The sequence below is a fragment of the Pithys albifrons genome, chromosome 2 (assembly GCF_047495875.1).
Source record: "Pithys albifrons albifrons isolate INPA30051 chromosome 2, PitAlb_v1, whole genome shotgun sequence".
Lineage (NCBI taxonomy): Eukaryota > Metazoa > Chordata > Aves > Passeriformes > Thamnophilidae > Pithys > Pithys albifrons.
In genome coordinates, this window is record NC_092459.1 from 102,179,152 (window position 1) to 102,207,087 (window position 27,936).

Below are 27,936 nucleotides of genomic sequence, written 5' to 3' on the forward strand. Positions count from 1 at the left end.
TGCTCTCCACACAACCCCCCACACTGTGGTATGAAACATACCTATCATGTCTGATGAATTCTACATCATGTCCTTGATGGCACTTCTTAATGCAGTTCACACAGATGGCGTTACGGTCTGTGGTGTTGCAGGTGTGACATCTGAAGGGAAAAGCAGCACATCAAGCATGAGCCAAAAAGCAACGGGCTCTCAAGCAGAGGGCAGAACAGCACTAAAGGAAGGGGGTGCACAGGACTGTAAGGCTTGAGATTTTTACACAGACTTGGATTTCACAGCACACTCTGTTGCTTGTGTCGAAAGTGCAGTTGTGTTGTGTAATCCATCAGGCTGAGCTCCACATTAACAATTTGTTTTCCTCAAGCCAGCAGTAAATTCCAGACAATGGGAACGTGTTCAAACCTGTCACCTTGCTGTTGAAAAACATGCATTTGTGTGTTCACAGACATACAGCAACTGTTCTGGGGCCTTATTGGAAGAGAAATAGTGTTTATTTGAAAACTTTACTGTAGGTGATGGGAAAGAACCTGTTACCTGTAGAAGTCATGCATCGGGTAGCTGGTGTAGCTTGAGATCTTATATAAACACTGGCCTCTACTGACAGCTTTCTCTATGGCATCTTGATTGTTCATTATTTTGTTATCTGTTGGGTGGGGAAAAAAAATCCAAACTAAGCACACCTGGATCAATGACTTTTTATCTTGATGTGTTGAAGCAAAGGGCCCCGTAGGAAGATAGTTCTATGCCCACATTTTAGTTTTGGCATTTATGCATGTCACAAATCCTTGATGCCAGCTCACAAGGCACATGCCCAGAGTGCTATGCACTCCTCAGGTGAGAAGCACTGTTCTTCACTGCACACACAGCATAAAATTCATGACAGCCTTCATTTGAATACTGTTTGTGAATTGGCCTGTGAATAAATGGTTGCAGATACAGTAAGCTTTCAGCTGAGGAGCCTGAAACCTGAATGTTTAGAAACCTCTCATCTACCAGAAGGACTTGTACACATCCCTTAGGAAATAAAAAAGGGATTGTTCTTTCCCCAGCAGAATCTAGGAATAAGGCACTTTCCAACACAATGGAAGTGGAAATTAGGTCTGACCAGCTCCAGCATTTAAAAGATGTGTCCAAGGCACAGCGAATTTGATAATCCCCTCTGTTACTCAGCTACTAGATCTTGCGTCAAGTCCCAAAGTGCACCTCAAACTAGAGTTTTGAACACTCCCAATAACATCACAGCACCAACAGATGGCATCATAAAGCCCAGGAACTGTGATGTGGGAAGCCAGAGCTTGTATTTAAAGTGGTGTAAAGGATCCACAGGAAAAGGCTTAATACTACAGCCAAACACATAAAAATTCTGCAAACTGAACCTTTTCATTCTAGAATAGCCTCCTGGAGCTGTCTGGCATTCAAACCAGCATTCCCATCTCCTTCAACTGGATATTGTGTCATGTGCACTTTCCCACTGTATATGAGAATTTTACGTATGTAAACTGTTCCTATTCTCTGAAAAAAAGTTACTGGGATTGTGAATATTCACGCTTTTAGATCCTACAAGTCAAGTGAGGCATGTTTCTTTACTGGACACTTGTTTTTGAATGTGGGAGAAAAGACTTTCCATTACACGCTTAGAACTGGCGTTTGAGATGTGCCAAAGACCAGTAACCAGTTCAGAAGCTATACTGAGATAGAAAAGCTAGTAACAGTTTTAATAAGATAGCAAAACCTTCCACTACCTTTGAAAAAATCTTAACACAGCTTAACTTGGCTCATTAGCTTCAGCTGAAACACTTAGTCACAGGTGTTCTTAGGGCAGTACCAAATCTGAGCCACAAAGGATGCGATAAACCCAAGACCCAGCACCAAATTAAAAACCAGCAAATGAGCAAACATAACCAAGGAGGGCTCAGGCTCACCTTTCATTGTGACATTGACACCAGATGCTAGAAATAAACCTCCAAAGCGGTTGTTGAAAATCTGATTGCCTTCTAATGTTGCAGTCGCGTGATTTGTTATTTCGATACCTTTATTAAGTTGGGGAAAAAAAGAAGAGAAAATAAAGTGGCAAAGTTAAATCCTTAGTGATTGCACATTTGTACCTCTCTCATGATCTACAGTTTGTTCTTCATGTTTTTAAAACTCGGGGGGAAACAGCACTGTAATTTGTTACAAAACTGAGGTTCAAATGCTGCTCTTGAATCCTTTCAAAGAGCTGTAGCTGGCATGCACGGTTTCTGGGAGGAACAACACACAATGAGCTTATCTGATAATAAACCAGTAGTATGATCACACATACTTTTTCAAGGGGGATATGATTTTTGGGTACTTAAAGCTGTCATCTTCATGCACATTTGGAAGTTCTTGTGCACATATCTTACCCTTTTTAAAATATATTTTAAAAAAAGTTCTTAAGATGGGAACCTAAAATCATTTAACTCTTAGTTTTTATCAGTAACCCGTGTCTTCAAGTCATTTATCCGGGACTGCTCTTGACAGCAACCTATCCTTCCCCCCCACCACACTGAAACACCACCTTTACAGGCTCTTCTCAGAAAACGTGCTTCTTCTGAAAGAAAGATGGGAGAAAACTCAAGAATGCAATTTTAGTTGAAATGGAATGGAATGCAAGAAGTATAGAACTGTGATGATTAAACAGTAAATTGCCAAAAAATCACAGTTAAACACTGTTCATCTCTTCTGGAGTCAGAAACACTCATATTTGTAATTTTTCTAGTTTATGGAGTGTTAAATGTTGAACTTGAGAAGCAATTCAACTATCTTCAAAATGTGTATTTGCTCTGTTTCCTAGGTTTTAAAGCAGTGATAAAATATTCAAACCAGCATCCAGCACATTACTATGAATGTGTCCTAGACAATTTCAGCAATTACATTTAAAATAAAACAATGAAAAATTATTTCATTAAAAAAATTACAAGATAGAAAGTGTCACTTCTCAACCCACTAGTAATTCCAGAGACTGCTGTAAATACATTCTGGCTAAAATTCTGAATTCTCAAATGACTTCTAGACTATATTGAGGATATATCCCAGTCTCTGTTATAATGTCTAAATACCATGGGGTAAAGAAACCCAAGAGTTAGCTTTGTGAAGAGCTTACTCCAACCTCTAACACTTCCAAATTTGATTTAAAAAACACAAACCTGCAGCAAATCCATCAAATATTCGGTTTTTCCTTAGCACAGGGTGGCTGTTGGTGCTGATGAGAACACCAGCTTGAGCATTCCTGAAGATATCGTTCTCTTCCAGAAGACCTGTAACAGACCAACAAACATGACATTTGAGCTTGGTACCATTTCCTGATCCATAACCACTCTGTGAAACACTTTCAAAAGATCTCATCTGTCATTATCCTGCTAGTTCCTTCCATTGGAGAATACACACCAATAGCACTGAAGTTAGTGATAGAAGTTTAAAATAATTCACAGTGTATATCTTGGAAGTGTAGTTTTTCAGTATACAAGAGACAGAATTTGGGATCATAAGCCCCATTACAGAGAACTAAGTATTTTAGCTTTCCAAATTTTTCTTCAATTTTTTCAACACTTTTTTTGTTCTTGTCTTCTAAAACAAGCAGCCTGCTAAAGCCAAGCTTCACTTGCATTTTTTTGTTACTGCAGGACAGGATTACTTTGAAATACTTAACTTAAAATTAAAACTCATTTACAGCAAGAGATTATCTACAAAATATCAGAAGCTGCTATCAGGATACAGAAGTCATGGCATTTCAGACAGGAACCACTTCTAAGTTTACAAATATACAAGAGATTCCTTAGATCTGGTTTGGTTTTTTTTTCCCTAAATCCTGGACATTGGCAGAACTTGCACTGTGCAGGTGCATGAATTTTGGCTACATGACTTGAATTCAATATTGTGTATCAGTGAAATGGCAAAGCTTACAAAAGCAGACGGCATAAAAGTACTGTCCTAAGCAGCAATCTTAACAGTTGTTCTGGATGAGATTAATTATCACTGTCTCCCACGGATTTCAGTATTACTGGTATAATTAAGGCTAAAAAGTATCTGAGTATGTTTGCTATAACTATTTTATTACTTCAGAAGACAAGAGCTATGATTCTAAAGAGCACTTTAAAAAGGACATTGCTAAATCTGAAATTAAACTCTTATCCAGAATATTCAGTATATGCTAGTAAGGGGAAAAAACCCTACCTCTTCCCCCATTAAATATACAGATGCCTCCATCTCTTCCATCATGGATTTTATTTCTTCTTAGTGTAGGATTACTGTCTGTTTTAATCCACACACCAGCCATTGCATTATCAAAAATTTCATTGTCTTCTATAAACCCAAGCCCTAAAATTGAAGAAAGGGTAGAAAAAAATAAAATCAAAAAGGATAATAAATGGTAAGACTTAACACTGCGGAACATAAACAGTTCTGGATAAACATGAAAAACAAACCTACCAGAATTATAGACAAGAATACCACCATTCTGACCACCCCAGATCTTGTTGCGTCTAATTTTGGGGTTGCTTCCAGTTCTAGAGCAAAATGTAAGCAAAGTAGTAATGTAAAACAGTTTACTATATCCCAAGGCCAAACATTGAAAACACATCTTAAGAACTGCCCCACAGATCTCACTTTTAAAAATCTTAGTAAAATATGGTTCTTTCCAAACACGCAAAAACATTATAGCTTTACAGACTTCAAGGGCCACACATTCTAGTCAATATCCAGGTTGTATTAGTGATAACTTTCTTGTAGGTTAAAGCAGAGGGTATTCAGATAGAGGGAATATCAATTAAGTTACTTTTATAAACAAAATTACAAGAACAGTTAAAAATACACAAAAGAGAACATAACAAGCTACATCTGTTTTGGCTTAAAATCAGAAAAAAATGTTACCTTATCTGAACCCCTGAGTACATGTGATTATAGATGTCATTGTCTTCCAACACGCCATGTCCATTGTCATAAAAATAAACTCCAACCTAATACATCAAGAATTAAATTATTAGTCCCAAAGTAATTAGGTATAAAACCACACACTCTCTTTTCTGTGGCCCACTTGTAACCACAGAGCGAAACTCACTTGTTTTCCACTGTGTATTCTGTTTCTCCTCAAGACTGGAGTGCTCCCTGTTGTCACCCAGACTCCAGCCAAAGTATTGCTGTAAACTTCATTTTCCTCAATCACACCTTGTCCTTTTTCATGCTAAATACAAGATGATTTAATAGTTGAGAAAACCTGCTAATCACCAATACTGTTCCCCAACGTGGCTTCTTAACAAAGTAATTCCTTGCTATTTGAGGACATTTTTTTCACTTTTTTTTTCAGCACAACATGATTTTCAATGTTTGCCAATAAATGAAGAACGCCCTGCATGTAAATCATTGTATTTCAAGGCTCTGCAGTGGCCTTTACAAATCTCTGCTGGCTGTTGGTAGCATGGTTGCTCCCCAGCACCATGCACTCAACATGAAAGCTCTGGCACGTGGTTCCTAAACCTGCACCCAGCCCTATCCACCAGACGGACAAAAAACTGTCAGTACTATGTCCACCATGTGTTCGGGCTCAGAGGTGAAGCACAAGTGTTCTCGGTTAGGGGAAGCTGTTCTGGTTAGATTTACACAATGAACAGATGAAGCTGCACACCTGCAGCATTAGCTGAACCTTAGGTAACTTTTGGCAGAACGCTGCACAAATATTTTTCAAAATCTGATACTGCTGAAGGGAACCTGACAGCTCTTTCAGTTGAGTCAGCAGAGCCTTGAACACACTGGAAATGGTGCTTTGTTCTCCACTTCTACAATACACAACCATACAGAAATTGCAATGTAAATCACCCTGAAGGCATTACAAAAAACACTCTGAAGCACGTAACACTCCAAAAGAGCTGAGCAGACTTCTATTTTTTTTTAAATAATGACATACTACTATGAAAATTAAGCCTTTTCAAAAAGCTTTTAACCAAGAAATGATGAAATTCTGTAATCTATCCCATTTTAAATATTTTAGTCTGTAATAGGAATAATTTAGTGGCATTCATAAAAGCTTCCATCTTTCAAGTATCACCACCAGCTTCAGTCTCTCACAATGAACCTAGTTTAGAACATGAGAAACTCCATCACTGTAAGCACAAACATTTCACAGAGGACTCTTCTCTAATGTTTATAAAACAGAACACAAGTTTCAATGCCTGTCTGAAGGCTGTACTTACAACGTAAATTCCACCATGTTGACCATCATGAATCTTGTTGTGTCGAACTATGGGACAGCTGTTTGTTCGAATCTGTATTCCTGCTAATGCATTACCTGTTAACAAAAGCATTATTTAATATAACACATACTCATTTTTTTCGGAATTCAAGGTGCAACAAGAAGTCAGCTTACCATAAATGTCATTTCCTTCAATAAGGCCTCTTCCATCACCAAAGATATACACACCACCTTGATTCCCATTAAAAATCGCATTGCCCCTAGAAAACAAAAAACCCACATTATGAAGTGGTTCCAATACACTGTACAATATTACACATGTATGTAGTGTCTAGCACTGTACACTATTCAGATTTAAAATAAACACCTTATATTATCTTGCTTTGAAAAAAATCTACCTCCAAGTGTGTACACAAATTAAAAATGTAGTTCAACTGAATGCAGAAATTTCATTTCTACATATACAGTAATATTTACTGTTCATTATAAGTAAATGATATTCAAGTGCACTTCTCCCATCTCCACCCAATCTCTTCTTCTTCTAAGTAGTGAAATGTCAATGAAGAAAACAATACCTTATTGTTGGGTCACTGTTTGAGGTAATCCAAACACCTGCAAAATTGTTTGCATAGATTTTGTTCTCTATGAATTGTCCTCTTCCTTTTTCATGAACATAGATTCCTCCAGTCTGGCCGTGATGGATTTCACACCGCACCACCGTTGGATTGGCATATGCTTTCACTTCAAAGCCTGCTATCCTGTTCCTATGTATGTTGCAGCTTTCAAAATAACCCTTAAGACACAAAACATGCAGTTTTCTTTAAAAGCTCTTTTCAAAATGAAGGCTATTCCCTCCCCTCCCTCCCTTCTAAATACAATACTCATTTAAATGGAAACAATACCCAAATTGACAACACATCAGTACTTCCATAGCTAATTAAAACAATTACTGCCACTATATAATTTTGTTTTTCCCAAAATAAAATACTGTGTTTGCATTGCTATTTATTACTACTCATGGAATACCAAGAAAAGATGGCAACTCTGGATATAGCACCTTGAACAGGACTCAGTGTCATGTTTCCTCAGCAGGTCCTAAGGATCAGTCTCCTTTCAAAGCCCATAGGCCCAATACAAAGAAGGCAGTGCTATGAAGGATACTCCCTACTTGTTTTCAGAGCAAGAACTATATATATTTGGTAAAAATACAGTTTATTTAGGAAGAAGTGTGCTAAATTTCTTTAACACAACTGACTAAAATAAATAAATATGAATATGGGAGTTCTGTAATTTTGCCAGGGCTGGATGCGTGTGAGTGGCCAACAGGTAAACTTTTTTCCTTTTTCTCTTTTTTTTGAACAGTGTACACTTCCACTTAGACACTGCAGCAGTAGCAGGAGACCTGCAACAGAACTGTATTTAAACAAGTGCATTTTAAACAGCATAGCTATGGAAAATAAAAAAAAAGGGCCACAAATCCATCCCAGGCATGCTCCTTCTATGCCAACAAGCACTTGTACAGCAGCACAATGACCTGGTCCATCTGAAAATTTATCTGGCAAAGTAGCTGTTTTCTGCCCAATGATTTCTCTGATTCTAATTCATTCCACAGGCTTGCAAAGTAACCGTGTCAGTCCTTTGAGAGCATTTTTCTGAAACTGTCTCAGAACATTCTGATACTCAAATTCAACCTGTTCTTGAGGTGAACTTTAACAGCATTTCATGTCCATTTTTCCCAACTAAAACAACAGAAACTGATCAACTGAAAGACAGGAAGCCTTACTAGAGATGGTAGGTGATCACCAAGTGGTGTTTTAATTTGTGGATAGCCTAGATGCAGGCTCCTGAAAGCTCTAACCCAGACTAGTGCCAGCAAGCAACTGTGAAGGGTGGGACTAAAAACAGAGCAGATGACATTCAGAGCAGGACTCTGCTGACAACCAACCAAAAATGCACTACCCCTTGCATCCAAGAACACTATGGTTCACGATAAAGTGAATCAGTGTTAGTTCTTTCTTTTCTCCTAGACATCTGTCTGTGCTCTGCAAAGCCCTCTGTAGTATAAACAATCTATAATGCCAGATATAGTTGTAGCAGTATCAGTCTTCATAATGCAAAAAAATTACCTGTGTAATGAACTGGTAACATGTAAACAGGTAAAACATCTGACCCAAAAGCAAAGGGCCACGACTTTTACTGATCTTGGTCACCCCTACAGGCACCTCATCCAAACACCATTCTTCATGTAGCCACCTAAGTTAGTTATTTAGACTCACTCATCATGAGACTTGTTACTTGTGAAAAAAAAAGAAAAAGCAAGCAGCACAATTCCTGCTACTGCTCAGCATACTGGATTCCAGTGTTTGTACTCACATGATCCAGGAACACCTTGTGCCTGGAACTTCTACTACCTATCATGTGGAAATTACTCAATTTACTGCCAACTTAGGTAGTCAGCTGTTTCACTGAGCTGTGAATTACTATGGGACTCCATCAAATATTTTGATTAGAAAAAAGCAGATATCCATCCAGTTCAACAAAGAGATCAAGACAGCATGCACCTCTCCCTCCTCTGAGGATTGCAGCCAGGAAAGGCACAGCCTGGGAAAAACATTGTCCAAAAATGTACTATTCCATGTGCACAGCTCAGCTCCCCAGACTCCTATGGATAAAGTCAATTGGAACATGCCTACTTTCTGTAAATATTCAGAATATGACCGAAGAAATCCAACCCTAAGCAAGTCAAGATGTAGTCAGACTTATCAAGGAAGCTACACACTAAGAGGTAGGGGAATCCAAAGATCTCAGAAATACACCTTCATGCCAACAGGGAAGTCTTCTAGACTTCTTATCTCAAAAGGAAACACATTTTTTTCCTAATTTTCACTTTAAAATGAAGCCCTCAGAGAAACTTAAGTAAGACAACAATTAGGCATGAAGGCAAGCTTGATTCTCTTAATAGAATACATAATTTCAATTAAAATATTACTAAACATGGTCTGATACCTTTTAATTTGCTTCACACATCACCATCCCTTTGAGTGCCAGATATGTTGTGACTACAGCACCATGATGATGAAAAGTATTTCAGTGTGCTTAATCACAGCCATTTTGGATGCCATGTAGAAGTTTCAAACTAACAACCTTTATTATGTGGTCTGCAGTATATTCACAAGCTTCAGCAAGCAGTTATCTAACAGTATGAAAATTTTGGTTAAAATACTTTTAATTCTTGAAAACAGTCTTATATACTGTGTAGCATTTTAATTTGCCTGGAAATGAAGTGAAAGAGAAGGCTCCTTCACTTCTGCTTGTGTCCCTGTGTACCTACATAATATGCAGCTTCAGGGATGAACAGAAGCAGTACCTGCAGGCACACTGTGCTCTACCCACTATATCCTAAGAATGATGCTGTAACATTACTTTACAGTAGAGTACAAGTGTAATTTTTTCAGAAAGCAGAAAATGGAGCTTTCAAAATGACTGCTCTTCTACCTTCTCAAAAAAATGTTTGACTGCAGATTCAGAAGAAAAATGAGAACTTGCTGTTAAGCCTCTGTGAAGGAAATGCTCCTCCAAAGGGGGAGAATAACAAACTAAATCTTTATGTCAGACTACTTTATAAGGCTGACTGCTGGGTCAGAAGGTCAAGGCTTTCTGTTAGGTAAGATCCTGTAACATTCAATATTCATAAAAACAAACCGCATTAAAGAGCCCAGTCCAGCTCAATCAAGAGTCAGCTTAACCTGAACTGCTGGCTTTGAGCTGTCACGGTTAAACCCAGTGGATTTCCACACCTGTTGAGACCATGTCTGACCATTACCTGAGTGCATCATTACTAAACTGAATTTAGGCAAACCAACAGAACTGCTGTTTGTCAGAAACAGTAGTATTCTTCCATAGTCCTAAAACCACCACATTCCCAGACTTCCTATTTCCTATGCCATTCTCTGTTGATACCAACAACTCATTTGCCACAAATTAACCCTTAGGGAAGGCTAAAACTTCAGTCTCTCAGATGACCCTGGCAATCCCTGGTAACTTTTCAGCCACCAGAGCCACTTCCCTTCAAAAGGCATTACTGTGACTTTGAACTACAGCCTCTCAAAGCCATCTAGTGATGAACTTCTGGATCCCAAGAAATCATATATGGGTTCAGACAACATTTTCTCTTTGGAAAGTTAGTATTTTCCAAGTATGAAGACAAATTATCTGTGATTCACAGGGCCAGTCTAACTGCTCGCTAACACAAAGCTTAGTGCCAGCTTCAGCTATAACCAGTATCACCACGAGACACAGGCTGCTCCTTTCCTACCATTTCTGCCTCACAGCACACATAGACTGTCCCACAGCTCTCACGCTCCATCCAGATGTCAGGCAGCTCAAGACCAGATCCTTTATGGACACTCTGCCAGGAAGCTATTAAGGTCAGGCAGGTCAATATCCTTCCTCTGCATAGAGGGACTGCAAGCCTTATACTGCCTTCACCTCCTTCTTAAGGCTCATTTTCAAGTGTTCTGAGTATTTTACTTGTGCTTTGTGGTGGTTTCTGGTTTTCATCAATTAGCAGAAGGTGATCCTGGACAACACAGCACGCGGCCGTGCCAGGATCTCTAAGAAAAAGAGGCCCTTATGAATAATAAGGAAAAGGAGTAACTGATACACATGGGAAAGAGTATTACAATCTTACACAAAAATACCAAGTGTAAGGAAAGTCAAAATACCTTATCAGTGGCTTTCTGCTTGAAAAATCCTAACTATAAAAAGGTAGCTCTCTGTAGATCAGATTTATTTAAAATGCCAAGCAAAGTACTGGCTGTGTGCACAAGATGACAGCTATAGTGACAGAAAGTGTGAGCAAAAATGCACCACTGCAGCCTGTTAAGATCTGAGCAGGTAAAGTAATCACAAACACCACAGGAATAATAAATGTTGATGTTATCACATGGTACACAGTGAACAGAAAAAGATGTGATGACAAAGATGGGTTCCTGAGCAGCTGACAAGAGCAGAAGACTTTTTACATCAAGACAAACTCGGCAATTGAGCTTTTATGCTTTTTTCTTTCTGCATGTAGTCTAGTTTAACAAACACTGCTTTGAAGGTTAAAATTTTAAAAATTATGGGATTTTGTCTGCTGTTCTTCACAGAGGAATTTTTCCCCATTTATTCCAAAAGGGACTATTTTTAATTTCTCTGTCTCAAAGATCACAACATTACATAAACACAGCTATTTCATGTTACTGTTTGAACAACACAGTATTCAAAAAATTTGTTTAAAAATGTAACTGTACAGTCATCCTAAAGATTTAATGACACTGGTATGCCCAACAGGATTAGAAAAAAAAAAAAGAAAAAAACAAACAGCAGGCAATCAAGATAGATAAAAATTAACTGCTGAAGAGTATCTGACTGTGCCAATTTAATCAAACAGAAATTAGAAACGTGACTGACAACAGAAAAAAATATGTTCATAAAAATTTGCATCCCAAAGCCAGGAATGGTCTTTATTTGAAAGCTGGTGCATTTTATAAAAATTCAAATACAACATAAAGAAAATCACAACTAAAATGCAAAAGCAAACCCTTTGTTTTCAGTGGGCAGCAAAAGGTGAACTGAGTTTTTAATGCAGTCTGTATAGAAACTGCTATATGCTTAATTTACTGTTTTTACTTTATATACACATTTCTTTAAAATTGTCTGATTTGTAGTATTTAAAAGACTGAGCTGTAAACTAGTCAGTCACCCAACTTAAGACACATGCTGCTATACTTCTATTTCATCAGGAAAAAGCCCCAAGCAATAGGGAGTGTTCTGTTTCTCATTTGGGAGCAATGAAAATGGAGACTTACACCTAGATCTCAGCTTTAAACTGTAAAATTATGCTTATTCTTACAGAAAGTTGGAACTTCTCTGTTGTTTGCATACAACTGCTAAATAAATTTATGAAAGATGCCTGGTAACTCGTCTCAGGCAACTGCAGGAGAGGTCAGGGTAAGGCACCAAGGGCTGTCAATGCCATGCTGTGTTTTTAGTGCCTGCTTGTTATACATCTGAGACAGCACTAAGGCAAACATCAGAATATTGCCAGTTTAGAAATAAGGTTAAGTTTCTACAAAGACAAAGACCAGTCTGAGAACACAAAAGTGAAAAACTGAAAAACAAAGCACTCTTGAACCTTTTGGAGCCAGCACTCCAACACGGAAATCTACAGGAAAAGAACACATAGGGTAGGGATTCAGCACTGGAATGTCTTTATCCCACTTCACAGTCACAGGCAATATATAGATAAAAAAATACTTCCTCCAAAATAACAGAAGTCAAGCAAGAGAAGCGAATATAGAAAATGTATTAATTTGTTTAGGTATACAGGATTTGTATTTGAACGATACCACGTCACTTTGTTACTTAATGAGCATGAAAGTATAACCAATGATGTAATTTAATTAACTCTATCACTAAGCATGATGCATAAGAGAGGATGATGTCAAAGCAGACTTTAAGAAGGGAAGGCACAGAATCTTTGAAAGGAGTTTGTGACTATGAAATATTTCAACAATATTTGCACCTGAGATAAATATTATTCACAGGTTCTCTTTAATGTGCTAGTGCTTCTTCTAACCAAAAGACAAACATTTATTTCTATTCCATTTTGCTTTTGATACGACACTGATCACAGCATTGAAAGAGGCATTTAACCAGTAAGAAAACAGATCAAATACGCTTTTATTTAAAATTAATCAATTTAATTCAGCCTGTGGTTTTAAATTTTTTTTAATACTTCAGTACTCTAATATCGTTCAGTACTGAAACAAAAAGCAGCTCCCAGCCAGACCTTCCAATTAACCCTCAAGCCTACGCAGACACCTCTCCGCCAGGAGTTACTGATCACTCCCCTTTAGCAGTCTTTCTATAGCTGAAATCTCTTCATTAAATGTTTCCAAGCCTATTTAAATCTTGGAAGGACATATGGATATATGTATCCACTGCAGATTAGTAGTGCTTGGACAATGTCAGTGCAGCTTAACATAGTCCCAACAATGAGATAACAAAAAAGAAAGATGTAACATCCTAAGTCTGCCACCACTCTTTGCCAAACAGCCAAACAACTACATCTCTAGAGAACAGAAAATGATGTAAGGCAATCCATCAGCAGTCTGCCAGCTGGGCATTCCTCTGGGCTGCTGCAAACTTGCCCAACACAGAATATACTCCTTAAGATGTAACTATGAGAGCAGAAAAGAGACACCTAACCACAGAATCCCACCATGTTTCTCACCTTCCACTGGCAAGAGGATTTTATGCCAGCAGCAAAAACAGCAGCACTCTGTGACCTGTTTACCTTCTACTGAAACCAGAAAACTGCAAATCCAACAGCTACAAACTAATTTCTGCCTCAATCCTTTACCCCCATCTCCCCAACAACATGGGTGCAAAGGAGAAAGGCCTCATTCGTTTCAGTCCACAGTGGATTTTCTGTTAATACTCTTTCCACTCTGTCAACTCTCATCAAAAACCTGAGGAAATCTGGATTAGAACTTGCTGAGGATGCACTTGATCCCACTGTCTGTGTTCAATGTCACTGATGAATAGTACTGGTCCCAGTACAGACCACTGACGGACACTACTTGCCACCAATCTCCATCTGGACATTGAGCCCTTGGCATTTATCCTCTGGATGCAACTATCCAAACAATTCCTCATCCACCAAACACAGTCTACCCATCAAATCCACATCTTTCCAATTTAGAGAGAAGGATATTGTGGGGGACTGTGTCAAAGGCCTTACACAGGACTAGATAAATATGACATTTCTAGTCCTTCCTTTATTCACTGATGTTGTCAGTCCATCAGAGAAGGCACCACTGGGTTGGCCAGCCAGGACTTGCCCTTAGTTGCAGCCATGCTGGCTGTTCCAAATCACATCCCTGACCTCCGTAAGCCTTAGAAGAGCTTCTAGAAGGTTCTGTTCCATGATCTTTCCAGGCACAGGGGCGAGGATGACACGTGGGAGTTCCCAGGGTCCTCCTTTCTAACATATATTAAAAAGGGCACAATGTTTCACCAGGTTCTTCATCTGACTGCCAAGACTTTTCAAGTATCATGTAGAGTGGCTTGGCAACCACCTCAGCCAACTCCCTCGACTCTGGGATGCACCTCATTGGGTCCCAAAGACTTAGGTACGTTCAAGTTCCTCAGGTGGTCATGAACCTGATCTTCCCTTACAGTGGGAGGGACTTTGCTCCCCAGTCTCTGCCTTGTGGTCCATGCACTTGAGAGGTGGGAAAGATTGCCAATGAAAACTGAGACAAAATGATGTTGAGTACCTCACTCCAAGATAATACATTGTAACAGGCTGCCAACCAATTGCAACAATCTTGCTTAAACCTCTTTCAGGTAAAATTGTCTGTAAAGTGAAATCTCCCACTGAAGGGCAAGAGAACATCAATAGGCATATTTTAAAGTATCTGTTCATAAGAAATGTTTAAAAAAATTTCTTCAATAACAGGTGAAGTTTGAAGGCTTGAGTTACACAACTATATTTCTTTCTTCAAAGGAAAACATGCATGTTACCATGCCATGGTCGAAAGTGAAAACGCCAACGTCACGTCCATGATGAATGTGATTCCGTCTGATAATGGGATTTCCATGGTTTTTAACCCAAATCCCTGCTAACGCATTATTGGATATCTCATTGTCCTCATATATTCCCTGGAAAATAAAAATGTAAATTAAGACAGGAATCAAGAACAGTGAACAATTTTATCAAAATAAAAAAATTAATATAGAACATTACCTGTGCATGGTCTGTAATATAAAGTCCAACATTTTCACAGTCACTGATGTTACAGTGTTTAATAGTGGGACAAGCTCCCTGGCCACTAACACATACTGCAGAGCCAACTGGAAGAAAACAGTACAGTTACCACAGCTTCAAAGCATAGTGTATTTATAAATAGTCTGGCAGTGCTTTCACAAGAAAAGTTAGTGTGAACTGATATTTAAACAAGATTCAGCGAGCCCAGTGCCAAAGCATTGCAAGACACTGGCAGAAAAAATACTAATGTCATCATTTTCCAGATGCAAAAACCGTGGTAGGAGTTGCTTTAAAATCACTCTGCCAAGGTTACACAGCTGCCAGGACAACGGTTGATATAATAATTCATGCTTATGAAAGTTATCACTCATTTATTTCCCTACATTAGCCCCACTGAATACTGACTGTACACAATAAAGGATAACAGAAATATAACAAAAATCTATGCTCATTACTGCCTTGTTTTACTTGCCTTTAAACTTTTGTAACTTGGTACTCCGAAGAGGCCAAACAAGTAACAATTTTGCAGCACACAAAGACATGCTGTCTAACCAGAGATAAGCAGGACACAAAGGCACAATCTCAAGTACAGAACTAAACATCAGAGACCAACAGGTCTCTTCCTGACTGAGTTACAAAGCTCCTTGAATGATTTCAGCTATCACACCACAGCCTAGAAAACAAACCTTTTTCAGGAAACTAGGACTCAAACTGCTCAGGATCTCAGCAGATCAGCTCCATTCCCTGAATTATATAAACTATGAAAATATGAAATTCTGCAGCCACTGAAAATCAACAGCAGATTCACAGTGATTTCTGAAAAGTAAGATCTCATCTCAAGGTACTTTGTCTATGTAACCTACACTTTTCCCCTGCAATTAAACATCACTGAATAAGCAAGCCAGTACTTCCTCTGTTAGTAAGTTTTCATATATCCTTCTAGCAAAGCATGACAAAGACTGTACTTTAATAATTCACAGACTCATTTACAGAGCTTATTTTGTTAAATTCCTAAAGATATTATTTTGATTGTCTAGTCTGACCTTATGAATAATACAGGCTATACTAATTCCCTGAATTAAGTCCTGCTTCTATTCTAGTAGCAGAAACTTCAGCACATTATCTCTTAGGAACACATTTAATTTTGACTCTGTGATTTCCAGCAACTGAGAAACCAGCAGAAAGCTTGTTAGCTGGTTACAGGGCTGTTACCCTTTTAATTTACACTTTAATTGCTCATGCCAATTCCTCCAGCTTCAGCATCCGGTTACTGGTTCTCTTTACACCAATGTTATGCCATACCCAAGACACGCACATTTACTGCAAGCAATTTTCTCCTTCAGCTTTCTCCCTGATAAAGCAACAAACTGCACTCAGTGTTTTTCACTACAAAGGATTTTTTCTGCTTTACCTTATATGACACTTCATTGAACTGTTTCTAAATTTCCCAACATGTTGCTATGGACACCAAAAAAGAGTACTTTATTCTCAAGGACTAAGCAGAGGCGTTAACACAGTCTCTCTACTTCTACTCCGTATTCCCAGAGGTGTAACTAAGGATCACATCAGTTCTTCCAGCCACTTGACTACATGAGGGCTCATATTTAGCAGTTTACCCACAGTGGCTCTTTAAGCTTTTCACCAGCTTTCCAGGAGGGATGTTTATCACTTAGAACTAGGAACAAAAGCAAGTTTTATGTATAACTTTGCACTTGTCCAGACTAACCTGAATAGTGCTTGACAGTCCAACTACCAAAAAGGTCAGAGCAACCCAATCTCCTGGTTATTGGCAAGATTAGTTACACTATATTCATATTATAACACTTTAAAGTCCTCATTGCCTACAAGTCCCATCACTATGCATGTTATTTCTTCTCTGAAAGTCATTAAGTGGCTTAAAATCAAGAAGTCATCTTTGAAATAACCACAAAAGCCATTTATAGTTACCCTGAAAGTTATTTTTCACTTATTTGGTGTGCACTCTGGTAATTCTGTGGAATTCTAATATTTTGAGGCACTATGTGCTGAAGTCAAGTATTTTTCAGGGATCTATACTGGGAGTGCGGCCTTCTTTTAGTCAAAGAAAGTAATCAAACATGCTAACAGTGTGATGCAACCACTATAACTTTCTGTAAATGCACACTAACTTGATTCAATCATAAATTTATATTCTTCATTGACCAAACCCCTGCATTTACTACCTCATTATTGTACCCAGAGTTAATAGACACTCGTCTTGCCATACTTCTCCCCCCATGCTGCCTCCCCCAGGGACATACAGCATCTCACCTGGTTTCAAGTTACTGTCGATAGATAATACAAGCCCAGAGAATTTCTTGGCCAGTTCTTTTCAAACTCCTGCATGATTTTAGCGTGTCTATTTTTACAGTTGTTTAACCTCATCCACGGTTACTGTCAGGAGTGGAACATATTTCATTATCCCTATAGGGTACGAGCACATTTATCATTCCTGCCTATTCTCATTAAATATGGAACAAAAAATACACAACACTTTGCCATTCAAATTTTTCCATTCTATGATGGATCAGCATCACTGCCAAAACTCCCTTTGTTCCCCAAATTAAGCACTGTCTCTTCTAAAGACAGATGTGGTATCTTGTCTTGTTTATCAAGTTCCTTGTTGGAGTAAGGTGGTATTTTGATGGGATGTTTTTATTTTGGGGGGAGGTCTCCACAAGTTCCATCAATTTCTAATTTCCTGTTTCTATTAGCCACTCATAATGTCTCCTTTCTTGTATTTCATATTGCTTTCACTCCCTTTGCCCCTACCTCTTTTGGTGGCACTGAGGAGCTGTGGATTTTTAGGAACCCAGAGCCATGTTCAGAAAAGCACCCCTTTATCACATCTTCCTTATGAAAGTAATCTTTATTCTGACTCACTTCACTGGACTTCAGTATTGGTAGTGAGAATCTGGGTCTTTTTGGAGTACCAGGCAAATGTAGTACCAGTTTAGGCTTTATTTTGTTTACTCTAAATATAATGATTGCACACACCTATTGCAATTTAAAATAAAAAGGCACACTGCCATCCATTACTACTTTTATCCATTAAGGTAAGGACTAACAGAGACTTTTTCCACAATGAATCCAACAGAACCTCTAGACACAGGATCCTGCCATTTAAACTTCATTTAAAAATACTTCAAATAAGAACTGGCAGCAGAAGACCTCCAGCTTAAATCACCTGCATGTACATAACTCCCACCCTTACATATTACATACATTACCACCTTTACAGATGACACAATGTAGAAACATTCTTTAATGCAATTAGGAGACCTACAGAAAGGGTACCAAGCATGTGCCAGTAAAGAGATTTTCAATGCATATGGATCAGTATTTCAGAGATGTCAATGATTATGGAAACAGTAAATGCCTTTTCTGGTAGACTGCCATTCTTCCTCCCTTTTTACAAACACACAGTATTTCCTGAGTAGGTTTTAGAAAAGTTTGGTAGGATTTAAAAGTCAATAAAATTTAATAATCAGTAAGAAATTTTAACTTTGGAGAAGGGAAGCAACTATTTAACATAGTAAACATTCAGAAATCCAGAGTCTTGAATGGGGCAAAAGTCTGAAATGCTCAGAACTAGTCTTCGATAACGAAAACTGGTCATAAAAAATTATCAACCATTAATAAACTACTTTCACCAAAATAGCAAGACCTATTAGCTTATCTACAAGCCTGGATCAATACAAAGCCAAGAAGCTCTTCAAACTACTTCTATAACCAAGCTGAATGACGTCCAAGAAATGAATCTAATTCCTCTCATTTGTTGTCAGGGTCCCCAGTATTGGTAATATTACAAGTTCCACAACAATACAGCATTAATACTGAGATACTGGGAGCAGCTACTGTTCTTTGTTCCTCTTCTGCCATTTTTAACACTTTCACATATTTGCTGGTATGTCTCCAATAGAACAGATGATGATGCAAAGCACAGAACTGCCATGACCAAGTGTTTTATAGCCTGAAACCTCCAAGAAAGAGCCCCTCTTCCTTCAGAAGGCACAGACAAGGAATCCTTCCATCACTCTCTTTATGGTTCCTTGCAGTATTCTCTCCTTCACAGGCTGTTACCAGGAAAGTACAGTTTTAGTATCTAGTTGAAAGATCTTTTTTCCTTGCCTCTGTGTTGAGCTGAGCAACCTCTATGCACAGCCTGCTGAGCAGATCCATTCCCTTTCACTAGCTGAACATTGTGATATAAGCTCATATTGCCATTTGCATGCAAAGATTCAGTATCTTAATTCTTCTGAACCACTTCTGACACTCCAACTCCATTTCATCTGGTTGTGTTTGAACATGTTCAACTCACCATGGCTCGTGTCTAGTGATTACAAACAGTCGTGTCTTCCTGCCAATGACTAAGCTGCTGTCCAGCTTCTCAATTCCACAGACTCTGGCCCATCCTTTCCTGAATCTAGACTACCAACATACCCCAAATCATGCAGTATAAACTCATTGTCTTTGATGGTGAAATGAGTCTGTCTTTAAACAATTCTGCCTGTTCAGCCAGGCACTCATACTCTATGTCAAATCATTTCACTTCAAAGTGAACCAAGCTCAGCAATTACATCATATGACTGTTTAATGCCATCAATTCCAGTAGCAACCCTCACATACAAGTCCTCTGTGTACATATTTCAAATGCCCCCCACCTGCCAGCTATAACTAAAAGTACCAAAACCAGGTAACAGTTCATATAAACTGTCACTTTTCAGGTTTTAAACCAACTGCCCACAGAGTCTAAACACTTTCACACAGAAAACCAAGTATACCTTAGCACAAAGGTTTTGGACACAAAGAAATCACTGTAGTAGTGCCATTTCAAAGCAACTAAGGCTTGCAGACCTGTGTTAAACATCTGCACCAGAAAGCAAAACATGCCAATAGTGATCATACTCAATTTGTGTGTTTCTACAAACAATAAAAACCTACTAACCTGTACAAGTACTTCGAATAATACAGTGATCTATAATTGGACTGCAGTTCACAGTAATCTCTAAGCAGTGGTGTGCATTGTGGTGCTGAGCAGATTTGTCATCAGGGTTGAACTGAAAAAGGAAGAAAACAGAAATATTGTATTTAATTGCTCAGGCATTAAAATTTTTAAAATCTGCTGAAGTTTGATATTCTTACCCTGATTGTCATATATCCAACATAGGCATCTTCAGAACCCTCCATAAAAACGAAGGTGGAATCTCTAGTGTTTTCTATTATAACTTTATCTGCTACTTTTCCAGGTGCTGTAAAGAGAACAAGTAAGTCTTTGTTTATGTCACTTAAAAAAAATCCTCAAAAGACTTAACAGAATTCTGTTCAAAGCAACAAAGGAAAATCATCACTACTGTGGACACATAAATAGTCTTTGTGTCAGAACAATCTTAAAAAAAGAAATTTTCAAAGACAATGAAGAAGCTAGGCTTTAACTAAGGCAATCTGGCACTAATTTGCTCTGTAGTACCACAAGAAAAACCTTCTCTTGTCCAGAGTTAGTTTCTGATGACTGCTTATGAGGAACTGAATTAACAGTTTAAACTTGGATATCAGACTAGAGGCACTTTAGTTCTGTTCCAAGTACAACTTATTTGGCATTCTAAACCCTTTTATTAAAGCTAAAATCATACATTCCCCATCATTAATTTGAACCACTATTTAGTAATTTGCTCGTGACCTACAAGTGACCTCCTCACACTTCTCAAATGTAGGATTCAGAGTTTTGAAACTATATCATCATTATTCAGGAGAAAAAAAAATCTTATCAAATTAGATTGAACTATACTACTGCAGGTATGTACAGAAAGTTTCAAAGTGGTTCACTTGGAAGTTGCCACAATGTGTCATTTGATTTCCTGTGTTACCAAAGAGGCTGTGCTCGATTCCTTATCCTTAATCCAAAGGCAGGCGATGTTTACATTGGGATGGCAAGAGCCAGCAGAGGGAGCAGGAGTTAACAACAACCTTGCACTGGAATGAATTCAATGACGCTCATTCACAAGCAAGATCATTTGTCCAATTCAGACCTACACATTAAATATGTAAGCTAGAAGCAGCCTTCCTCCAGACACAAAACAAAGGTGGGAGTTTCACATACTATAGCAGGTAACTTATCTGATTGCCAATGCAAACCATTCTCCACTCAAGACACACAAACATGACCAGGTCTTTGCCCTAAATTCTGTATTTTATTGAAGATCCTACTCACGGGATTTCTTATGAGCAGATTGTTTTCTGCTGTCTGCTGACACTAGTACAGACAAGTGGTATGCCCTGTTCTTTATCACTCTGGCAGAAAGGTGTCAGTCAGAATGGAGCAACATTTTTATCATTCTCCAGCTTGTCCTCACTATCTGAAATTCTGATCTCCACTTTTACTACTGCAGAGGTGCATTTTAAGGTAGTCTAACTTTTCTTCATACCCTTATTCACTTAGTACTAGATAACAACTAGAAGAGGCTTTGATGAGGAGTTCTGTCATCATACAAAACATCTTTCTGTGGTTTGATAACATTGGTAACACATTCACCATGCTGCAAATGCAGTCGCATAAACACATTAGTGTATTTCAGCCTATGAAGAAGACCAGCACCACACTATGACAGGTGAACCAAAATCAGAAAACAGAGCCCCTAACAGGGTGTGAGAGCCATAAATCAGTATCAGAATTGTGTTCTCTCTTAGGGTGGCACAGAAAAATTGTACTTTACACTAGATGCTCTGAAACACAATTAAACAGAGATATGTGGAACTGTATTTGTAGGTGTTTGGAATGCATTTGGATCATGTCCTCTATAGACACATCTCCTTCCTCTCAGCACATGAGTTACTTCATAGGTCTCCGAGTTTGGGACTTCCCATCATGGAACATGCCAGTTAGATGGATCACTACACTTAGATCTCCTCTAGGAAAAGCCTGAACACTTCCTTAAGCATTAGTTTCATTCTGAATGCACCAATGGAATTCTGTGCAACATCACACTGAATCTTTGCAAAAATCATCATTTAGAGAAGTATTTCTATTAGCTTTTGGCTTGGGACACTTCAGAAAAAATAAACCAGAATAAGAATCAGAAAAGGAAGAAAAGAGCCACTAATTTTGTTCCCAAGCTAAACACAGCTCCCAAGAGGTCTGTTTGCTGAAGTATAAGGGAGTTGTGTTCCATGGGTTCGGAATTCACACTCAGCCTAAGGACCAAAATGGATCATTTAGAAATAATGTAACAAAAGCCTACAATACAGGGACTGCCTAAAGAATTATAAATTAACAGGATGTTGCCTCATAATTCTTTAATTCTTCAAAATGATTTCACTTTTCAGTGCATTAAAAGAAAACCCACTACATTCTACAGGAAATAACTGCAACCCTGCTCAACTTTGGTAAAAAGGGCACATACCCTTCTAGATCTTGCAGTCTGCAAAATCTACAGCAAAAGACACAGCTCTAAACTAGTCCAAAATGCAACTTGCAATTCAAAGATGCAGAATGGGTATTTAAAGAAAAGCTCAGGCACGTGAAACTACTCTTGCAGTCTGAAGTAAAAATATACACAATTATCGTAGTCTTACAATTTTATATTTTTTCACCCTTAAAATTACAATAATAGTTAATTGTTTTTACTAGTCTTTTTCTTGATTGAAAAAATCCTTTGATAATTCCTTTTCACTTACTTGCACATTATTTAAGTCAAATAAAAATAAAAGGGACATAAAAAAAGAAAGCTGTATCTCCTAAAGTACAGAAAATCACACACACTTAGTGAACAGTCTCACATTAGGATACATGGTCTGTACAACAGCTGAAATTCAGGTCATTGAGAGACTTTGTGTCTTGAGTGAGATGAGCACTCTATGGATATTCCTGCGGGGAACACACAACCCCTCCCCAACTCTGGAAAATAGAATTCTTTTAAGAAATGCGTAGGTATTTCTGTCCATTTAACAAGATGCAAACAATTCCTTACAAAACCCCTATTCTTGCTTCTTACTTGACAGTTCCACAGTACTAACAATACCCACAAAGGCTTCCTTCTGAACCAACTCCTTCACCTGGATTTAAGGGAAGAAATAATTAACCCCAAAATTAAACAGAACAACAAACTTAGGATATCAGGCATTACTCTGTAAGAACATTTTGCTTAGGTGTGAAAGCAGAAGCTCCCTGCGAGCTCAAGGTAAGTTAAGCTGCCTTTCTAATAATGATGTGTTTCTTCAGAAGTCAGCAAAAGAAACTATTAAAGAAATCTGAGTAGAACTGCAGGGAAATTTGGTGCTGTCTTAATCCTACCATTCTGAAAAGCATGCCAGACTGAACAGAGAAGAGGTAGTTCTCCAAGGCTTAGTGGTTCACTTTAATTTGTTTTCTTTTCCAGACAAATGAAAATTGACTCTCTCTACAATGTCACTCACCATACAGTGGAGAAAGTCTGAGGAACTGGAGTCAGCAGTGCCAAAAACTGAAATATAAATACATCTAGCATTTCTGGATTCCTCTTGGAGGTTTTGTTCCCCAGGACAGCTATTCTGTTACAAAAATACACAATGCAGATCCCTGGCTTTTAAAGGACTGTAGTTAAGATAACTGTTTTTCTGAATAACTTAGGTGAATTCAAGTGGAAGGGAAAGGAGAGGGCCTTTCAAAACTTAAACGGAGCCAGAGAACATGCAGAAATTTAACCAGTTATCAAAGATGCTGTTTCAAATGTCATGAAGTAACTGAGAAGTTTTGTATCTTAGGACAGTGCTGATCCAGTTTCTTCTGGAAACCTCATGCATATGACTTGCTTTGTTTGTACTGGCATCTATTAGTGTCATCCCCTATCTGAAACAAGCTGGAGCATTCTGTTATTTGTCTATGGCCATGTCTCCATTAACAAGCACTGCAGCCCCACAGGAGTGGTACTACAGAGCGAAATAGTGCTGAGGATCGAACATCCACACCACCCACATTGCAGGCCAGGGAAGGCAGAAGTGACTGACTGACTTTGGACTAGTCCTATCCCAGTCCCTCTGGCTGAATGTACAATGGCTACTAGAGTGAAGTAAGAGCATTCCAGGAACACATCTCTTAAATTGGTCTCATCCAAAAGGAATGCCTTTTGTGCTCAAAAACCTCTCCACAAAACAAACCAAAGCACTGTAAGTAGGGATGTTCAGAATGTTGCCTTCAGATATATAGTCATGAACTGACAAACTAACACACTTAACACAGCCACATCTTGTGGATCTGGAGGGGCAAGTTTTAGGAATAACACTGCAACAATCTGACAGCATTGCTCAGAGCCACTCTCACTGGCAAGGCTGCAAAACCCAGGAGAATTGCCAGAACAGCCTCACTCAGGGACAAAACACTTGGTATGGAGAACAGATAAACACCCAAAAAGAGGGACTTTTCAAAACGAAGAAAAAAACAAAGCACACACACAAAACACACCCACCAAAACAACCCAAACCCCTAACCTAACAAACAAACAACCCCAAATATACCACCTCCCCCCCCAAAAAATCCACAACCCATAAAACCAATCAAGCCAACACAAACGGAGAACATTCCAGAAAAAGCAAACAGCAGGCAATTCACTCCAGGGTCACCAGAGGAGCAAGCAGTCCAAGACCCTTTAATCAAGATCTCTACCAGACACTAATACAGCCTAAATTTCTACCAGTTATTGTGATACTGAAATTAGCATGTTCACAGTAGTGACAGGAAAAGCAAACAGCTCCACAAGTACTGCAACTTGCAGCCAGGTGTATTATCTTATATTGACCTTATAAACCTTTCCTAATCTGCAAGTCTTATTTCCTTCTACATAAAGATTCTCCTTTAGAGGAACAATTGGGAGACAAACAGAGTAAGATCTTCCAGTCTTAGAATCTTTCTGTTGTCTCATTTCCTTCCTCAAGACGGAATTATGATGATGAAGAAAATGAGACATACTAATCTGGGCTTGTTCCCATTGTTGGTTTCTACTCTGGAGATGGGATACAGATATATAGATATGTGTAAAAATTTCCTAAGAACCACCTGAAAATTTCTGCTGCAATCATAACACTGAATATATTACCTCAAAAATTCAGAATTCACAGAATCAGAGGATTTTTCTCCCAATGAAATAAAAAGATAAGTAAGTTATTCCAAGAACTAACAAGCAGACAATGGTAAGTACTTCAGTCTGAACCATCAGCTATTTTTCAGTTAGTGACATTTGTGCAAAAAAATATGTATTTAGCAGGCTATTTAATACATCAGATTATCTTCCTAATTAATGTACTAATTAACACAAATTTGAGACAAGAATGCTCTCAAATAATACCTGCACCGATCATGGTGATTGGAGATTCTATATATATCCATTCATCAGTATATATACCAGAGTGAACAAAGATAAGTCCATCAAAATGAGCTTCTTGAACTCCGCCCAGAGCATCCTCAATAGTATCGTAATACTAGAAGAAAAGGGATAAGTTTAGAGAAACATCCATTTCCATTTGAATACAAATATATAACTATTCTTAAGAACTGCTTTAGAAACGTACCAACATATTTTCTCTTCCTTTGTATCTTGCAGGATTACTGTAGAAGTGTTCAGCAAAACCTGGCTTTACATGTGCTCCTTTGTACTGAAACAAGGAAAAGAGTTTGTAATAAGCCTGCAGACAGGTGGGTCTACTAATCCCCCTAATTAACAAGCCATTTGCCAATAGCAGTTTGTTTCAAGTAGTAAGGATCACATACTGATGTCCCATTATTAGGCACACAATTCAAGATAGCAACACCAAAAACGGTCTGAGTCTAAGGGAGCGACCAACTAAACCACCAGACCAACGTCCTTACACAGACAGGAGCCCTGAAACTTGCTGAAAAGCTTCAAACACCTTATGCACTTCACAACAGCTGTTTTTACATCCATGTATTGATTTTCCACAAAACTAACTGCATTTTTGTGGTGAGGAAAAGAGAACCCTATCCCTTCACTTGCAATTGAATAGACAAAGATGCCAAGTCAAGCATTTCTCCTCAACAAACTTCTGAATTTTATTAACCAATTACACACACCATTGTATGATACACTCACCCTGATATTTCTTACTTATGTTTTACAAATATTGTGCCCAGCCATTCCTACAATACCTCGGAAACTTCGCATTAGAGCTTAAATCACATGCCTCAAAGATAAATCATTCGGCTCCAGTCACTGTGAATCACTATTTAAGCCCAAGTGATATTACCAATGTACTATTTGGTTTATTGGATGGAGATGCACACAAATCTGATAACCAGCACACACACTGGTTTAGTGACATATGATAATAACAATGTATTTGCAGTTTATTTGCCAGCCACAGACCATGACAATCTTTCACACAGAATTTCAGTGATGCAAAAACCAAAGAAAACCCAAGACAAAAGAGCTTGATGCTCAAGTGCTTTACCATGCTGTGTCTCCCTAAAATGTGCCTCACAACAGGAAATAACTCAGATGTCCCCCTACTGCTTAACACCACAAGGATCTATCCCCGCCTGCTCAGTCGCATCACCTTATTTAAAGTCTGAACCCAAGTTAATCACTATGGTCAGTCCCACTGCAGAATCTGGGTTTTTTACTTTTATAAACATCTGTAAATTTGAATATAAACAAATACTACTGTTACCAGTTGCTGGAAGCTTTCTTTCCAGGGATTGGGATGTTCATATTCTTCTGGATTAATCTGATAAAATTTACCAGGTTCAGGATGCATCATTGGACGAGTGTACTCAAACACTTCCATATACAATCTTTTCCTGAGCAGAAGCACCAAGTAGAAAAGAAAATGAATGCATTTCTGATTAATCTGCCATTTTAATGTAACAGCAAGAGTTAAAACCTGATTTTTTTTCCAACCGTATTTGCCAGTCTGACAGCAGATTGTACCAAGATCACTGCCCACAACTTAAACACCTCCAAAACAATTTTTCTGTTGCACTGACTTTAGACCTTTTCTGAGAAAAATTTTGATGTGTTTTATGATCCAAGTGAAAAAGTTCTCAATGTGCAATTTTCATGACGAAACTCAAGTAGTTAGTTACAGTATTTGTGAAATCAGTCTAATTGTATATTAACTACAGCATTGCTTTAACACTTAAAAAAGCTAGTAGCACAAGAATAACAAACTTAAAACCAAGTGTGCCACCACCTCTTCCTCACCTTGCCAAAAAAAGACTGAAAAACGCATTCACAGAGAACAAATGATGCACTGTATTCCAAAAGGAGTTCATCAGCGAACAAATTACAGTGGTTTAAAAAGAAGAAAATGGCACACAGCAGTTGGATTCTTTTGATTAGTGCCAGAATGCAAGTAATTGCAGTGTCTGAGCCTGCTGATACCAAGCCCAGACTTAGAGGATGGCACTGAACCTCAGAAGTTGTAATTCATCTGACAAGACATCCCCAAAGCTACCTCTAGAACAGAAAAAGGGAACATTTTTGTGATGTCATTTTATTCTTTTTCTTTTAGTCTTTATTTTTAAAAACGCAGCCTAAGAAACATGTTATTTTTTCATTATAAAAAATACAAATGTAGATCCCATTTATTCAAACTCTTCATAACCCAGGGGAAGGGTGGATTCAAATGGGGGAAAACAGCCCAAGCATCCATCCATTAAACAAAAGAAACAAAAAATCAAATCAAACAAAAAACCCCATCCGAGTAATACTAGCTTGCATGTAACGTTAATAAATGTTTTGTTTCTTTTGCCTCAAGTAACACGATCCCCACTGCAGTGTCCAAAGGGCTAAGGAGGGAAAGGAATGGCTGCTCAAGGAATTGACTTCTTTAGAACATTGTTTAACTAGTATCTACACTAATGCTTAACTAAACCAGACATACTAAAATACAATTGGCTTTAACTCAACTA

General features: G+C 38.3%; 1 protein-coding gene across 2 annotated transcripts in view; it reads right to left on the minus strand.

The window, feature by feature from the left end:
- Positions 1–27,936, minus strand: part of FBXO11 (F-box protein 11) — a 69,666-nt gene that overhangs the window by 1,374 nt on the left and 40,356 nt on the right. For both annotated transcript variants that reach the window (XM_071580244.1, XM_071580233.1), the window contains exons 5-22: positions 26,694–26,823; positions 25,578–25,661; positions 25,355–25,487; positions 20,184–20,290; positions 19,987–20,098; positions 15,000–15,106; positions 14,777–14,914; positions 6,778–6,995; positions 6,377–6,462; positions 6,204–6,298; positions 5,075–5,197; positions 4,888–4,973; positions 4,447–4,523; positions 4,192–4,335; positions 3,165–3,275; positions 1,920–2,027; positions 532–640; positions 42–140 (exon numbers count right to left, since the gene is read on the minus strand). In XM_071580244.1, coding sequence (XP_071436345.1) covers positions 42–140; positions 532–640; positions 1,920–2,027; positions 3,165–3,275; positions 4,192–4,335; positions 4,447–4,523; positions 4,888–4,973; positions 5,075–5,197; positions 6,204–6,298; positions 6,377–6,462; positions 6,778–6,995; positions 14,777–14,914; positions 15,000–15,106; positions 19,987–20,098; positions 20,184–20,290; positions 25,355–25,487; positions 25,578–25,661; positions 26,694–26,823 — 2,067 coding nt within the window. The remainder of the gene's footprint in view (positions 1–41; positions 141–531; positions 641–1,919; positions 2,028–3,164; positions 3,276–4,191; positions 4,336–4,446; positions 4,524–4,887; positions 4,974–5,074; positions 5,198–6,203; positions 6,299–6,376; positions 6,463–6,777; positions 6,996–14,776; positions 14,915–14,999; positions 15,107–19,986; positions 20,099–20,183; positions 20,291–25,354; positions 25,488–25,577; positions 25,662–26,693; positions 26,824–27,936) is intronic.